Source organism: Monodelphis domestica, chromosome 2 (genome assembly GCF_027887165.1).
Source record: "Monodelphis domestica isolate mMonDom1 chromosome 2, mMonDom1.pri, whole genome shotgun sequence".
Classification (NCBI taxonomy): Eukaryota; Metazoa; Chordata; class Mammalia; order Didelphimorphia; family Didelphidae; genus Monodelphis; species Monodelphis domestica.
This window is the reverse complement of record NC_077228.1, coordinates 346,468,530-346,486,368: the sequence shown is the minus strand read 5'-3', so window position 1 is coordinate 346,486,368 and position 17,839 is coordinate 346,468,530. Positions and strand designations below refer to the sequence as shown.

General features: G+C 39.6%; 2 protein-coding genes across 4 annotated transcripts in view; both read left to right on the top strand.

Moving 5' to 3' along the window:
• Positions 1–4,278, top strand: part of MDN1 (midasin AAA ATPase 1) — a 214,461-nt gene extending 210,183 nt beyond the window's left edge. For both annotated transcript variants that reach the window (XM_007484319.3, XM_007484318.3), the window contains exons 100-102: positions 122–185; positions 814–956; positions 2,597–4,278. In XM_007484319.3, the coding sequence (XP_007484381.2) occupies positions 122–185; positions 814–956; positions 2,597–2,785 (396 nt within the window). In that variant the 3' untranslated portion in view covers positions 2,786–4,278. The remainder of the gene's footprint in view (positions 1–121; positions 186–813; positions 957–2,596) is intronic.
• Positions 4,279–10,385: 6,107 nt separating this feature from the next.
• LYRM2 (LYR motif containing 2) lies at positions 10,386–15,227 on the top strand. Of its 2 annotated transcripts, none has more exons than XM_001376605.4 (4): positions 10,386–10,808; positions 12,909–13,049; positions 14,094–14,217; positions 14,782–15,227. In XM_001376605.4, the coding sequence occupies exons 1-3, from the start codon at positions 10,767–10,769 to the stop codon at positions 14,172–14,174; spliced, it is 264 nt and encodes an 87-aa protein (XP_001376642.1). In that variant the 5' UTR covers positions 10,386–10,766; the 3' UTR covers positions 14,175–14,217; positions 14,782–15,227. The 2 variants fall into 2 exon arrangements, with proteins under 2 accessions (XP_001376642.1, XP_056674571.1); XM_056818593.1 differs by having other exon boundaries at positions 10,387–10,808; positions 12,909–13,215.
• The last annotated feature ends 2,612 nt before the right edge of the window (positions 15,228–17,839 follow it).

Here is a 17,839-nt window from a genome sequence, read left to right as displayed (position 1 = left end):
CAGGGTGGAAGGTTTCTACTTGAACATCTATAGTCAAGAAATAGGGGTTGAAGTCATTTTTGTACTTCAGGGCAAGAAATAACCAAAGAATTTTCTTGCCATTTTTCTATTTCCTATTTAGTTTCTAGAATTGTCAGCAAGCATGTTTACTGCTGCACAGCAGCTCTCTCAAAACATCAGTTCGGGTGAGTCCTGTTTTGTTCTTTTTGGTAATAAATAGTTACCTTCTTGTTCCCCATTTTCAGCCTATTTGCCACACAACAGGCAAAATTGTTACTGTCTCTGTCTGCACTTGAGGGAACCTTTCATTAAAAAGAACTCAAGTGGGTTGGATGGTAATTTCAAGACAATGAAAGAAGTTTCTGGGCATAAAGTCAAATTTTCATCATATAGAGCAATACACAAGTGAACCTAACCTCACTTCCTTCCCCCTCTGGTATCTCTTGTGTTTCCTCCCCCTCCTCTCCTTTCCCCATTTAAGCGTGGTTTGGGAATACAAAGATATTTAAATACATTTTATATCTGCTTTCACTGCTCTATACTTATCCCCACTGTCTTGTTTGTAGCCTGGCATTCAGGTAGTAGGTAGAAACTGAATACCTCTCCCTGCAAATAAAACCCCAAGGTTTCTTATCTTTTTCATAAGACTTATACCTCTTCTATTTTATTATTCCAATTTCTGGATTTTTCTGTTTAATTGTGATAATATTGGCACAGCTTCTAAAAGTAACCAGATTTTTTCCCCAGTATGGGTAATTGAATTATTCAAAAGATCCATTTTCTTCCTTCTCCTATGTACATTCTAATACCTAGAAACAGCACAGCTGCTTCTCATAGTTTCTGATGGCCGAGGCCTTTTCTTGGAGGGTAAAGACCGAGTTACAGCTGCAGTCCAGACTGCCCGCAATGCAAACATATTTGTCATCTTTGTCATATTGGACAATCCCAATTCTCGGGTAAGTGGGTGCCAGCAGGAAAGTGTGTGTTTGACAGATTTTCCCTATGACTTCCCTATTAGATAGAACCTTGTTATTTGCTGATCCCTTTTTGTCTTCAATTACATCTGACAGATATTTATATGATTTGCTAGAGACTGGAAGACTAAAGTGAAACAAGCCCTGACTTAAAAGAGCTAACTCCAAATCTTAAGTGTGTTTAGCCATTCTTAAAGACGGATTTAGACACCCTTAAAAAAACAAAAAACAAACAAAAAAAAATGTTCATTACCCGTTTCCTCATTTACTAGCAATGATATCTGTGACAATCTGCCTAATGGCAATGAGCTCCAATATTCTCTTAAAATACTTAGCCAAAGTATGCTTTGTTTCAAGCACTGTGCATCCAAATGGCATTGTGTTAAAATGTATGGCTGGGAATTTTTGGGAGGTTGAAGTAATAATACATGGTTCAGAAAATTAGTGATTTATAAAGTAACTTTGGCATGAAATAGGGAGTATTTTCTTCACCTTGTGCCTATCAGCTTTTGGGGTATTTTTATATTTATTCAGTCATTATTCAGCAAATATTTAGAACAGATAATAGTGCCAATCACAGGTCAAGGGATCTTTCATGATGAGAAGGCCTTTGGGGAATGGTAGAGAAAGAAGTTCAGAATCAAGGACAGAACCTAGAGAGGAATGAAAGAGTAGGTGGTTCAAGAGGTAGATGGGGATCATGAAAGTATTAATCATTATAAGGTTTAACATTGGCTGTTTAGAAGTATTGGGTTTAATTTTTTTCAGAAGTTCAATAACTCTGGGGAGAAGGATTTGAGAAAGTAAGTAGGTTGAGAAGGTTTTTTTTAGGATTTCAGAGGCCTAAACATATAAGTAATTGGAGCTAGTGGAAAGGAAGATGGTAGTAAAGATGCACGAGTCAGAGAGATTAATTGCTAGACCATACAAAGATCCTATAGAAGATGAGGTAGAAGGGGATCTATGGTTTGGAACCAGAAAGAAAGTCAGAATAAACAATGGTGTCAGGGTATTTTTAGCAGGAAAAGACTAGTTCACATCAGATAGTCTGTCTTTTCAGTGAAAAGGGAAACCAATCACTTGCTATTTCAGCATTTTCATAGAAAAGAAAATATTTGAAATAGAAATCAGTAACATAAGGTAAAAGTGTCATTGAGCCATCTTGGAAACCTAGGTGAAGTTATTTATTATAAATTCATAGAAGCTGAAATCATCTTAATTTTAATGATTCTTTGGTGACACTTGGCTTGACAGGATTCCTGTAGGAGTAGAGAAATTGGATAATAGTGGGGGTTACCCTAATGTACTGAGAGATCTACCCCCCCTTTCAATATGAAATGATTATATAAATAGAAACAGGAGCCACTTTAATAATCAGGAATTTAGTTTGAGAAATTCTAAAGTTCTTAAATCAAGAGCCAGTCATGACCGACTAAACCTACATGACTAAACCAGCAATGCTGTGTTTTCTTCCTCTGAGGTATACTTGCCAATACAATTTTATTCCCTCTTTCATTTACCTGTGTTAAAAGTCATTTTGTCTCTATTCAGAAAACCATGGAAATATATCATATATGTCTCACTTCATTGCTGTGTTTTTCTCTTTATGTTCATATTGGCAGGATTCCATCTTGGACATTAAAGTTCCAGTATTCAAAGGACCAGGAGAGCTGCCAGAAATTCACTCTTACATAGAGGAGTTCCCTTTCCCCTTCTATCTAATCCTTCGAGATGTGAATGCACTTCCTGAGACACTTGGTGATGCTCTCAGACAGTGGTTTGAGCTGGTGACAGCCTCTGATGGCCCCTAAAACTTGACAGCAGAGCCTGAAGCCAGCTCTTCATCTGTAGCATGATTAGAACAGTATTCCTCATCACCAAATGCTCCCAGTTGGACAGCTCTTTCTAAAGTTAAAGAGGTTTCAGATGTGATATTTTTGGATCCTTGTTCTTAGGTGAACTCAGTGCTCATTTACAAGATGTCACAATTTTGTCTACAATGATGAAAATAGTATTTACATTTTAATTTGATGCCATTCATCAGAATTTAAGGACCTCTTCCTGAGATTGGGGCGCTTCTAAGCTTAGGGAAAAAATGTAGGGAGAGCATTGGTGGAAACATTGTTTTCAGCATAGCCTCATCTTTGAAGTCATAGGGGAGTTCCACCATCTTCATACACCTGCCCCAGAATCATTATTACCCAAGGGGAAATCACATAATTGACCTTATGTCCCAAAACTCTTGGAACATCTGTTCTCTCAAGCATCCCCATTCTTTTCAGCTTAGAACAACAAGCTTGGAGGATTTTTTGGGTAAGGGGTACTAGCAGCAGCCTTGGAGAGCAGCTGTCAAGGATGTAAGAGTGTAGACAGGAGAGCTGATCAGCTTTTCCTCAATAGCAGGAAGAAGAGTAGCTGCCCTTTCCACCTTTCCCTTGTTGCAGCTTTGCCTTAATAAGCCTGCATCATGTATTCACCAATCCTAAGTGACTATGACAACTGATTAGGCTGGTGGGTTTTGAGTATAAGAGACCATTTCTTATCAGAATTAGTGTGAAGGTAGTGAACTGTCCTAGAAGGGAGATGCCATGTGCTTTCTGTGTTCTTGTATCTTATCGAAGCACTGTGGATTCTAGTTAACTTTCACAGCAGTTTTTAGGCCTTGTGGAAATGGGTTTTTGTGTCCTGTCTTTGCTGCTCCTTCCCATTTGCTACTGTAAGTGACTATGCAATGATGTAAAGGTTATTTTTGCCTGTTGCTTTTTCCCCCCCGATATCTCAGTGCCACTGTTTATCTCCATTGTTGTAGTAATTTATTTCTTTAGCTGATATTTTTCTTAACTGTTGGATGTGATAGGAAAAGCAGTTCCTCATACTTTTGAGCAGTGAGAAATGAGGCTTATTTCTAAGAAGGAAATGCTATGTTTGGGAAATATTGAGCAGCTGAATTTATTTTTGCAGTCAAAATATGTTCATGGTTCTTGGGAGGGTTTCTATTCAGCCAAAAAACAGTACTTGAATACTTGAAACTGTGTTCTTTGTTCTATTTAATAACAATTTTTAAATGTTGCTGGTGTCTAATGTCAGAAAGATATTTTGTAGTAATAAACATGCCATGATATGAATATCCCACTATATGTATTTGACACTGTGAAGTTTGCCACTTGTCTGAGGTGGTCATTAAAGACAGATTATTTGTTGTTTAACCAAGTGTCCTAAAGCATGTACATGATTTTTTTTCCTTGCAAAAGCTATGCAGCTTCTATTCTTGGAAAATAAAAAGATGTATTCCTGTTGTATGTAATTTATAGCCATTCTTAATAGAATGAAATGGTAGCCTGAAATCTAAAGCTGGTTACCAATTGAGAAGTACTCTTCTGAGAAGGGGGGATTGGGAGGAAGGGTTGAAGGGTCGGTCTGTCTTCAAATTACAGGGTTAGCTAATGATAATGGCTGACATTTATATAACATTTTACTTCACATATAGTACCTCATCCAAGGCTCATAACCCTGTGAAGTAGGTATTACAGGTATTAAAATCCTCATTTTATAGCTGAGACCAAGGCATATAGGACTGACCATGGTCACAGAGTAAATGTTAGAGATAGGATGAGGAACGCACAGCAGTGTTGGATCACAATAGCAAAAGATGCTAGTTGGAAACCAAGGGACAAAGTATTAGGCTTTGGTCTAGGACAGTGAGCACTGTCCCCAGCAGTGTTAGTTATTAGAAAGGCAGAGGGACTCTGGCGGAGCTGCTCCCTTCTCCCTCTCTACTGCACCTCCCTGACCCACTGTGCTTACTCCCCTGAGCAGAGCACTCGGGCCTCTCCCCTCCCTTTGTCCTTCCCCTATCTGCCCTGATTCTCCTCCTTCAGGAGAGGAGGCTAAGGCTGAGAGGGAGACTCGATACCTGGGCCTTGGAGGAGGAGCAGGCTGATCCCCTGCAGCTGCCCTGGGTGGCAAGAAGGAAGGAAAGGGGTCAGAGGCTCACACAAACTCCCTGCCCTTGGGCCTGTGGAGCCTCACCTTCCCTCTCTCTGGGGCTCCTCCATTTTTAGGGGCCATCAAGACCTGCCTCCAGCAACCCCCACCCCCATCAGAGAGTTTCAGCAAGTGCACAAGTTCTGGCTTCCTGAAGGGAAGGAAACTCCAAGATTCCCCCCACTCCAAGGCTGAGGGGAACATGAAGGCCCCCTGGCAACATTGCCCTCACCTAGGAGACTTACAGACAGGCAAACTGCAGCCAGACCCGAATCACTGGTAAAGCAATTCTTGCAAAGCCCAGACTTGACCTGAACTCAGATGATGATTAGCTGCCCCAAAGGACAATTTTGTTTTCAAAAAAGAGAAGCTCGTCTTATTCTAGACCCCTGTTTAAGCTGTGTTTCCTCCCCCCAATGAAATGATGGCAGGACTTGCTGGCCCAAGAATCTTTCCCACCTGTCTTTTTCTGAAGAGAGCTGCCTAAGGTGGTCAACAACATCCTGAAAAGTGGCCCTCCATACAGGATCCATTGTTTCAGGGTGGGATAGGGGGCTCTGTATGCAGTCTGGGAAGTTGGGACACAGCATGTGGTCTCTAAAAGGTTTACCATCACTAGTTAGTAAGGGTAAATCCTTATTGGATAGATTCTTAGCCTATGAGCCATGAAAGGCCTCGGCCTTCTCTTTCTGTCCTTTCTCACTCCTAATTTTCCCCTAAAGAAGATGGCTGGAAGGAAAAATAGTCTGATCGTGTTTCTAAAATGTGAAAGCCTATTATCGAAAGCGAGAAATGACAAATTCTAAAAATGGATCATCCAGTCTGACCCCTTCATGAATCATGGGTCACCTCTACAAGAACCAAGAAGTGATTGTTCAGGAAGACTGTACGGGAAGACTTAAAATGATAGAGAATTTTCCATTTCCTGTGTCAGAGCTAATTCCACTTTGGAAGAGCTTTAATTCTGATGTTTTTTCCTTATTGAAATCTAATCTACCTTCTACTTCTACCCTTCTGGTCCTTATTTCTGCCCTCGGTGACCAAGTGGAATAAGTCATTTCAATTTCTACATGATAGCACTACAAAGATTCCATCACAATAATTGTGTCATTCTCTTCTTTGCCTCAACCCAGTCTTCTTCAAGCTAAGCATCCCAAAGGCCTTGGGCTGGTATTGATATAATTTCTAGTTACCTTCTGTAGTTTGTTAATGACCTTTCCCTAAAATATGGTTACCCAGAACTGGATATGGATACTCACATGGTTTAAATAAGACAAGATTACTGTCTTCCTTGTTTTGGATAGTTCTAAAGTAAGTTAAAGTCAAATTCATCTTTTGGTTGCCATTTTAGGTAGATGATAAATATTTAATATACTGGCCACCAAAAACAAAAAAACAGATTTTTTTTTCACGTGGTACTCTTAGACACATTTCTCTAATCCAATTTAGAAAGCCATGGAGTAAAACAACATTCATGAGTTTGGAATATCATCTTATTCCATCCATATTATTTTACATCATGTGGCCCCTTGTTTTAAGCTATTAACCATACACCATTCTGCCTTTCAGTATATTAACTGACAAAATCTCTCATGCTCTCCTTGGGTACAAGGAGGAGGAATATATTTAAATGGATTTAGAACTGGTTGACAACTCAAAGGGTGGACATAAATGGGTCAGTGCTAACTTGGAGTTCTTAAGTAGAATGCCCTGAAGATCTGTTCGTGGTTTTGGACTATTTGACATTTTTATCAAAAGTCCTGGATAAAAGGCATATGTGGCATGGTAATCTAATTTGCTGATACAGGAAAATTCATGGAAATTTAAGTCAAGAATCCCAAAACATTTCAACATTATTAGAATTCAATTTAATAAAGGCTGCTAGGAATGCCAAGAAAAAAGTATCTCCTGTAAGGAAGTTTGCCTTTATGAGAAGTTTCAGCATGTATACAAATAAGTGAATACAAAATAATTGCAAAAGGGATATTGCTTATAACTGGGGAGATCAGGAGGTGGCATCTGAAACCTAAATTCAAATCCTGCCTCTAGTAAGCACTTCACATTTGTGACCTTAAGTAATAACTTAAGTAACAAGTTATTCAAAGGTTCAGTTCCCTCTTCTAAAAAATACAAATAATATTGGCACAACCTCTTAGCACTGGTGTGAGGGAAGGTCTTTGTAAAACTTTATGTGCTAAATAATGTGTAATTTATTCAGCCATTCTAAAATATTCAGGTCAGATTCAACCTCTGTGGAATCTTCCCTGATCTCATTCCTCTCTTTCTCCCCATTCCAGTTAGAAATCACCTCTGAACTGCTTTTTAATATAATGATAATAATAGTTAACACTTATATAGGGCTTACTATGTATCAAGCACTGTGCCATTATACACTTTACCCTTACTTCATTTGATCTTCCGAACAATGCTGGGAGTTATCATGGTCCCCATTTTACAAATTAAACTTTTTACAGGAAATTGAGGCAAACAAGTAATTGTCCAGGATCACATATCTAAGTATCTGAGGTCAGAATTTAATTTGAAACTTCCAGACGCTAGGCTGTGCTACCTAGCTGTATTAGTAATCTTAGTACATAAAAAATCTGCAATACCTTATATGATATGAATGGATGGAAGCAAGAAAGACCAGGGTTCTGGGGAGATTGTATTAAGCACTTGTTACCAGGTACCATATGCTAGGCATTAAGGATAAAAAGATGAAAAGAACCTATCCTCAATGAACTTGCATCCTATCAGGGGACACATACCTCTCTCTGTCCATATTAGCATAATCAAAATAATCTACATAGTAAAGGTAATTTTTTTTTTTACCCATCCCTTCAGTCTTGGAATCAGTTTTTGGTTCCAAGGAAGAAGATAGGTATAGGCTTAGGCAGTGAGGATTTAAGTGACTTGCCCAGGTCACACAACTAGGAAGTGTCTGAAGTCACATTTGAACTCGGGTCCTCCTGCCTGGCTCTCTATCCACTGAACCACCTACCTGCCCCTTTTTAAGTTTTTAAACTCATTCTCAGGCTGGCCCAAAACTATCTTTCTGCACTGACCATTGTTAGATTTAAAATAGTTTTGAGCGTTAAATAGTTGTAGATAAGAGAGTGGGAGCCATAAACTGTGATAATTAAAATGTTTGGGAACAAGGGAAATATATAACAATTATGACCGCTGAAATATGTTTTCTACTGTGTCTTGGTTTTATATAAATATAAGATGGTCGCCAGGGAATATATTCCCAATTTATGAATATGCCCAAGCCAACTGGGTTTTATAGAGAAATTTAATTTATAATACACTGATTAATCAATAGAAAAAGAGAGAAAGTAAGAATGAATAAATCAGTCAGTTGGTTTTATCACTCACCCAAGATCTCTCTAGGTAAGGCTTCTCATGCCAACCTCAGGCTCCACCTTCCACAGCCTCCTTCAAGACCTCTCCAGGAGCTCTCCCTCCAGGACCTCTCTCCTCTCAGACTCCTTCAGAGCAACCTCCTCCTCTCTGTCCTCAGACCCCGCTATCTTTAAGGACACAATCTAAGTCTCCTCCCCTCAGTTCTCACATCTACCAATCACTGTCGATGTCTCCCCTGTGCCAATGGTGGCTCTCGCTTAACCCAGGACCGCCCAGAGGTCTGATCTATGCTACAGCCCTTCCTAAATCCTGTTAGACTGAGTAGGGTGGAGATTGTAGTTTCCAAGACCTGGTTCTGTCATTCCAAGTATCTCTAGTGTATCAATTCTAAAATCAATCATGACTCAAAGAACTTCCTGTTCTATGCTTAAGCATAGGTCAAAGCCCTTTCCATTGTTTAGCAAAAGGTTTTTGTCCTAAAGTAGTCTTAAGTAGGGAGGAGAAGGATCCTCCCATGCCAAGGAGTTTCATATTCCAAGAGTTCTTACTATCAGTAGGAAATTTTTTCAAGTATGAAATTTCCCAATGGGGAAATTTCCAACATTCATAAGTCTAAGAATTTTTAAGGTTTACACCATCATCAACTCTTCACTCCACTATCCGGACAAACTGGACTTTTTGTTCCTCAGATAAGATCCTCCTATGTACACACTCTTGCACAGTTCATCCCACAAGCTTGGAAAGCACACCTTTATAAGGATCTTTTTTTCATCTTCAAGCATCATCTTCCTCATAAAAACTTTTCAGGTTCCCCCAACTGCTAATTATTGCCCTTTCAGACAAACTTGTATTTTACTATTGTATGGGATGAAATTGTGCATTATTCCTCAACATGCATTAATTAGTATTAGTAATCATAGATTGGCAACTTCCTATGGGAAATTAGTGAAAGTTAGGTGCCCTTCTGAAGGGAGATAATCTCGCTTTATGAAGACTAGAGAAATGCCCCTCCCCAAGCACCTTTATAAGCATATACATAAATATACACCTTGAATTCACTTCTTTCTAATGTGGCCATCCCCCTCCCCCCTTTTCCCTTCTTTTTTTACTGTCCCAGGGGAACAGGTTCACATTTTCCATGAGAAAGGTATTAAAACTTAGTTATAATCTTAACTCCCTGTCCTAAATGTTTCAGTCTAAAAGGCTTTGGAGATGTCTAAATTCTGACTCAACTTAGAAATTGCAAACTTAAGGAATGCTCCCATGGGTTTGAAAGCATTGGAAAACCACCAGGGTAGGACAAGATGAAGAAAATAAAACATTGTATTCACACAGCTGGTAGGCAGGGAGAAGGAGCATTGTGTTAAATTCCTATAAATTCTGAATAAATGTTATTATCTTTGGACCCCTGCTTTGGGTAGGTTGCTCTGAGCAGTGCTCCCCCACCTCTCCCCTTCCTAATAAAGACTGCATTTTCTCTGCAAGTATCTAAGCCTCCTGTCTGTTCATTAGTTATTTCTGGGGGGGGGGTGCAAGTTCCCCCCAAATTCCACTTCACACATGTTGTATTTATTCACTTTATATTTATGCTATATTCGTTTATCTCCCCCATCAGGATATGAGCTCATTGCTAGTAGGAGTTGTTTCAAAGGCTATTAATAGTGATTAATTCTTCTCAACTTAATAGCCTTAGAGCAGTTCTTACATCTTTTTTGCGTTTGTCCTAGACCCCTTTGGCAGACTGGTGAAGTCATGGACCACTCCTCAGAAAAATGTTCGTTTTAAGTCATTAATAAGAGGAAATGTTAAACCGCAGAGGTTAGTTAAAATAAAGATGCAACTTTTTTAAAATTAATTTTTTTTAATATTCAAGGACCCCTGGGTTGTGTGGGGTCACTAAGAGGTTAGTACAGGGTTACAGTCATAATGTACCAGATGGAATATGACCCCGCTCTCTCTAATGTGGCCTTCCATATACATTGAGGCTTTGAATGAGGGTTCTTCCTTTGTTAGAACACCGCGGGGTTCCAGAATGAGGCTCGCCCCTCCCCAACCACTGCCACAATCTTTCGCAGCTGCCTAGGAACAGGCGCCGGTCCCTCTCTCACACCCTCCCCCCTCCCCTTTCCCCTCCCCTCCCTTCCCCTCCTTTCCCGTTCCATATCTCTCCTTCCCTTTCCCAAACCCACCAGTTTTCCCCTTTCCTCTAGAGCTTACTTCTCCCCGACCTCCGCTTTTTCTCTCAGCTCCTCGCCCCGCCCCTCACCCCGCCTCTACCTCTCAAGGCCCTCCCCATATCTCCTCCTCCCGCCCGCTGTCCCTGAGTCTCTCGCGATAGCCTACCAGTCCCCTAAATCGGGCTTCTGCTCCTGCGCACTGTCGTCTGAGATACCGGTAGGGAAAGGAGGTTGCGGAGGTTGAAGTCCGGTTCTCGGGCTCGCCATGTCCTCTCGCTCATCCCTTGTAGCGCTAACTCTCAAAGAGGTACCCGCTGGGCCCCTGCCCTCCGACCCCCTGGCTGCTTGTGGTCTTCTCTCCCCTCGCTTTTTGTCTGTCTTCTATTTGTTCCTTTGCCCTCCCTGTTAGGCGCGTGCCTTGGTCGAACCCAGTTCTCTGGGCTGGCGGCGGGGGGCGCGCGCATGTTCCGCTTTCGTGCCAGTCTCGGAGCACTAGGACTGAGAGCTCCCCCTTTATAAAGCTTTTTTAGCCTAGGCGGAGCTCCCCAATCCCCACCCCCCGCCCGGTTTTTCAGATGAATAACCTGACCCTCATAAAATGAATATCCCTAGGTACATAGGAAGCAGTGCTTATGCCGTATATATAACTTGGGGGAAGTCACTCGACCTCTTTGAGCCTCAGTTTCCTCTTCTGTAAAAAAAAGGGTGGGGTTGGAGGAGAGGATAGACTGAATGATCTCTGAAGTCCCTTCCATCTCTGCTTCCATATCAACTATTCTCAGCCTCTCCCAAGGAGCCCCTGGGAGTCCCGAAACCCTTTTGGAGGATACCTAGGTCAATTTTCATCATGTTAATACCATTTTGTCTTTTTTCACCTCACAAGCATCAGTGGAATTTTCCAGAGATTTTATGAACTGTGAATTAAAGATTTACCAGCAAACATGAAGATTGAAAAATACCTCCTCCAGATAGCTATGACCCACAGAACTGAAAGTTTTGGGGGGATTCTCAGTAATTTTTTTTTAAACCCTTACCTTCTGTCTTGGAGTCAATACTGTGCTCCAAGGCAGAAGAGTGGTAAGGGCTAGGCAATGGGGGTCAAGTGACTTGCCCAGGATCACACGGCTGGGAAGTGTCTGAGGCCAGATTTGAACCTAGGACCTCCCGTCTCTAGGGCTGGCTCTCAAAGTAATTTTTAAGAGTGGGGCTTGAAACCAAAATGTTGATCTCTACCTACATGTTGGGGAATCACAGTTATTGTCAGGATATTCTCTTATTTTGGGGGGCTCCAAAGCTGGAAGATTTAGCTTGTGTAGATTAACCCCCTTTCATTTACAGATAAGGCAGCGGAGAAAGGGATAGCATTTATTGAGCACCTACCATATGCCAGGCAGGCCTAAAACAATTTGCCCACAATCACACATTGGAAGTAGTAGAGGGCTGGTTAGAGTCCTGGTCCCTCCACAATATGTGGAAGGCATTGGGCTAAGTACAGTTATCTTATTTCATCATCACAACAACTCTTAGAGGTAGGTGCTGTTATTATCTCCATTTTACAGGTGAGGAACTGAGGCAAACAGGTGAAGTAAGGCTTGCCCAGCCAGAGTTACATAGGTATTGTCCAAGAACAGCTTTGAATTCAGGGCTTTTTGACTCTAGGTCCCTAGTGTGCCACCTCACTATCACTACAAATAACTGCTTTCAAAGGTTATCATTAGTAAAGGACCTTCTGGAATTTAGATCATCTAGTCCAAAGTTTTACTGAGGAATAAACAGATCATCAGGCTTGTGTGACTTGTCAAAATTCACACTGAATTAGAAGTGCTGAGATAGGAATCCTTTGCTTTTGTATTCCTTTAAAAAGTTCATATAATTAATTACAGTTACCTATACATCTCTTGGTGTTTGCAGAATAGGTGGGTGGGGAGGGGTTATTTGGTCCAAGAAAGTATTTCAAGGTGTGAAAGACTTGAAGTCATCTGCAGTGATATTTAGTGTAGCTTGCTTGTTTCTGACTTCCCTTCTCAGAGGTCTTGTAGTGGAAACCACGTTGGACTGAATTAGATTTTTGCTCTAGACTCTGAGTTGTCTATAACAAACTGTTTGATCTTAGTCAAGTCTCTTCACCCTCTTGAAAGTCAGTGGTTTTCTTATGTGAAAAATGAAGTAGTTTGAATCACACATTTTTTTTTTTAGATGTGGCCAGTGTGGAAATCTGTCTTAATTGATAATGCTTATACAAAACAAGAGTTTTGTATTTTTATCTGTAGGGAGTGGAGAGGTAGGAAGGAGAAAAAAAATGATTGATTAAAAAAAAGTTTCAACTAGATGGTCTCTAAGACCCCGTTTAGCTCTAACTATTGCTTAGAAGTTTAGGTATAATTGTTATTTCTCCTTTCTGGAACAGTTCATGAGAAGGCAACAAGTCCTTCTTCTATACCGAAAGATTTTACAAGCAATTCGAGAGGTACCAAATGAACATGACCGAAAGTATCTACAGAACTGGGCAAGGGAAGAATTCAAAAGAAATAAAAGTGCCACAGAAGAGGTAAGGACGAACAAGAGCTTGAATTGGTGGCAGCAGCCACCCCTTTCACTACTTTCCAGCTTTTTTTCACTTAAGAATGCCTCAGAAGAGGTAAGGACGAACAAGAACTTGAACTGGTGGCAGCAGCCCCCCCTTTCACTACTTTCCAGCGTCTTTTCACTTAAGGGTAAGCTTTAAATCAAAATTTTAAATACATTTAGCATGAATGCTGTCTACTTGAGTTTAACATTTCTCTATACCCTAATGAGGTACATTTTTTGAGTGCCTTTTTCTTTTAAAAATTTCTTTGATGTACTCTTGTAAACTTTTTTACTTCTTTGAAGGAATTGCCTATATTAGTGGTGTCAGACTCTCAGAAATGGGGACCATTAATCCATAACTAAAAATCGTAGTGGGTATTTATTTTCAAAATGTAATGTTGTCTGTGTTTTATTGTATATCTATTTATTTTATTAAATATTTTTCAACTACATTTTATTTGGTTCAGCCTGAACTTGGGAGGTTTATGTGCTTTAATGGGCCGCTACACATTTGACTCCTCTGGCCTACATGCTGTGAAATATATTTTTAATCTAAATCAGACCAATACTTTTTTTAAGCTAAATATTTCCAGGCAATTTTTATTCTGTAGGTACCACTATCTTTCAAATAATTTTTACATGATTATGAATTGGGAAGTATGGGGGAGAAGAGAGGAGAAAGAAATGTTGCACATGTTTGGCATACCTAATTGCTTTCCTCATTCTTAAAAATGTTAGCTATTGGGGGCAGCTTGGTGGTTCAATGGATTGAGAGCCAGGCCTAGGAGGTCCTGGGTTCAAATGTGGCCCCAGATGCTTCCTAGCTGTGTGTCCCTGGGCATCACTTAACTTCCATTGCCTAGCCCTTACTGCTCTTCTGCCTTAGAACCAATATACAGTATTGATTCTAAGACAGAAGGTAAGGGCTTAAAAAAAAATTGTTAGCCATCTGCAAACACTGAAGTGGCAGCTACTTGGTCCTTTTTTCAATGTGTCTCTTGACTAGATTTCAATTTCCTTCTAGGACGTAATCAGAATGATGATTACCCAGGGAAATCTACAGTTGAAGGAGTTGGAGAAAACGTTGAACTTAGCAAAAGCATAATTTCCCTAAAGGATTTACAAGATCTGTGTCAGAGTGCCTCAAGGTAAATGGAGTTTTACACTAATTGCAGAGAGAGGAATCTAAGGTGTTTGTAACATCCCTTGTCTAGTGATCATCCTACTGCTGAGTCAAAAAACATGTTACATTTATGCAAAATAGCCACATATGAACTCTGACTTGTGTTAAGAAAGAACAAAGTGGGGAAAGCTGGGTAGCTCAGTGGATGAGAGCCAGACTTAGAGACAGGAGGTCCTAAGTTCAAATCTGACCTCAGACACTTTCCAGCTGTGTGACCCTGGGCAATTCACTTGACCCCCATTGCCTAACCCTTACTATTCTTCTGCCTTGGAACCAATACACAATATTGATTTCAAGACAGAAGGTAAAGGTTTTTTAAAAAAAAAGAAAGAAAGAATGAACAAAGTAACTTCCATTGCCTAGGTCTTACTGCTCTTCTGCCTTAGAACCAATACATAGTATGGATTCTAAGATGGAAGGTAAAGGTTTTTTTTTTCCTAAAAATGCTAGCCTTCTGCAAACAATGAAGTGGTAGCTACTCGGTCCTTTTTTCAAGGTGTCTCTTGACTAGATTTTAATTTCCTCTTAGGATGCAATCAGAATGATGACTACTCAAGGAAACCTACAACTGAAGGAATTGGAGGAAACGTTGAACTTAGCAAAAGCATAACTTCATAACTTCCCTAAGGGGTTTTCAAAATCTGTGTCGGCGTACTACAAGGTAAATGGAGTTTTAAACTCATTGCAAAGAGTAGGAATTTAAGTTGTTTGTAACATCCCTTGCCTAGTGATCATCCCACTGCAAAGTCAAAAAGCATGCTACATTTGTGCAAAATAGCCACATATGGACCCTGACTTGTATTAAAGAAGAACAAAGTAAAGAACATCTTTGGGGTTGCCTTAGCAGTGAAAAATAAATACCAAGGACTTGTTTTATTATTTTGGATATGCTGTCAGTTTTTGTGAAAAATAACACAAACCAAAACATAACATGGTAAAAAACCATTAAATATATGTTTTCTTGCATGTCACAAATATGTTAGACTCTTATTTTTCCTGTGTCTTTCATTAGAGCCTTGGTTGACATGGTAAAAAAATTTCTTTTTTGTATTTAAGAACAAAGCTCAGTATTTACTTTATGCAAATAAAGGAAATTTTACATGGTAGCTAATGTATTTGGGGTAGCTAAGTAGTACAGTAGATAGAGTGCTGGGCTTGGAGTCAGGAACTCATCTTTGTTCAGATTTGGCCTCAGACACTAACTGTTTCATCCTGGACAAGTAAAGTTACTTAACTGTTTGCCTCAGTTTCCTCATTTAGGGATTTGTTTTGATCTGTAAAATAGCTGGAGAAGGAATGGCAAACCATTCCAAGAAAACCCCAAATGGATTCATGAAGAGTCAGACCCAACTGAAAAACAAGAAAAGATATCTTAATAATTTGTATGGTGGTCATTTCAGTAGATTATCATTATAAAGGTCAAAGAGGAGAGTTTCTACCTTCCAGCACTTTTAATCATGTTTCTCAGAAGGAAGCACTATTGTCCTATAATTAAGGTGAAGAATGCTCATATGAGACAAATAGTGGTATGGTTGAAAGATCTGAGTTTAAATCTCATCTCTGGTGCTTACAGGCAAGTTACCAAACCTAACTGGTTTGTGATCATCTCATCTGTAAAATGAGGGTAGTAGAACTAGATCAGTGCTGTCAAATTCAAATATAAACTTTAGGCTACATACTGACTTAGTAAACCACAAATAAACATTGTGAAGATGGGCTTAACTCTCCCCTGCCCGTTTTTTTAGATTTAATCACCAGAAGCCTATACACCCTACTTATCCTTAAGTGAGGGAGGTCTGTGACCAATGTGTGTGAAAGTGGGTGATGAATCAGAACCCACTGACTTCTACCTGGGTAGTCCTAAGCAAAGCTTTAGCTGTAATTGGTCCATGTAAAATCAAAGGAAGGCCCAGGAAGTGAAGAAAAGGAATGGCCTTTAAAAATGCCAGGAACTTCCTGTGAAGAGGTCTTTTACCTTCAACTTGACTGTGGAGGAACTCTGGCTGGGGACTGCTTCTATTAAGACAACCATGTGAATGAGTAAAAAGGGCTGACTCCTTTCCCTGGTCTGTTCTGAGAGGTACTAGCCTCCGGAGGGGCCCCTTGTCTTGGAGGAGGCCTTGTGGCTAAAACCATCGTTTAATTGACCCCTAGGCCCTCTGGCTGGGATTTCTGGAGCTCTGCTGGAGTAAAGCCAGGGCTGGAGCAAATAGTCTAACTCATTAAGCTAAATTTCTTACTCTGCCCTCTTTCTCATTTCTCTACTTTCACTCTTTTCTATATTTTATAAATAAATTGCTAAAAAATAAATTTAGTATAACCCTTTAATTTTAGACCCTTATATTCTGGCCCTTATAACATTGATCTTATATTTTTATTTTTTTAAACCACTTCCCAATTATATTTTAATCTTTTGCAGTGGAGTTTTGTAGTTTGCTTCCACTATCTAAAAGTATGACTGTATCCAAATCACTATCTAAATGTATGATCGTATCTAAATCTGTGATCCTAAGAATCCTACCCTTCAGCTTAAATATGTCTCAATCCCAGATAATTCACACATTGTTTTCATACTTCAGTGAATGCCCTAGTTTGAAGGTGAAGAAAATGTACTGAAGACAATTGGGGTGGAAGATTTCATAGCATTTGGTGAGAAAGGTCAGCAAAAGGCACCAGGGGCATTGTAATCTGAAGATTCAGGTAGTCATTATATGCCACATTAAGGCAGGTTAGTCAAGCTGCTTGTGATGTTGTTAATGGCCAGTCTTGATGCTACAGGTAGAAGAGTAGCAAGCAATAACTAACCTTAATAGCTTTAATATAAGAAGAAATAAACTAAGGTCTTAAGAAATATATTGGTATTAACTTGATTGCCTTGCCTTTGTGTAAAGGCTTGGGGTAGCTTAAGTACTCACTACACAACAGCATTTTTTTCTAAAGAGGAAGCCCTGTAGAAATTTGTTGTCCCTTAAGTACATTTCTTAACCTAAATGTATCTTTAAAAAAAATGTGTGTGTATATATATATATATATATATGTGTGTGTGTGTGTATACACATATATATATAACTATAAAATCTTCATTTCTTAATGTCATTATCCATACTTTATTATAATGGATAGTCTCTTTTATAATAAAGAATAACAAGGGGGAAAAATTCAGAAAAACAAACCATCAACTACATCTGACAGCAGCATATGGTGTCTACAAAGAAGTATAAGTAAGTATATTCTTATGTCTTTTCTTCTGGGCCAAGCTTAGTCATTATAATTATGTTGCATTCACTTCCAATTTTTCTTTTTCTTCCCCCAAAACTCTTGCCTTTTGTCTTGGAACCAACAGTGTATATTGGTTCCAAGGTAGAAGACTGGTAAGTTCTAGGCAATGGGGGTTAAGTGACTTGCCCGGGATCACATAGCTAGGAAGTGTGTGAGGCTAAACTTGAATCCAGGACCTCTCATCTGTAGAACTGGCTCTCAATTTACTGAGTCACCTCACTATCCCCATGGAACTATTGATAGTGTTACAAAAAAATAATGATAATAAAGAAAAGCCATTTAAGCTTTTTAAGAAATGCACAGAAGAG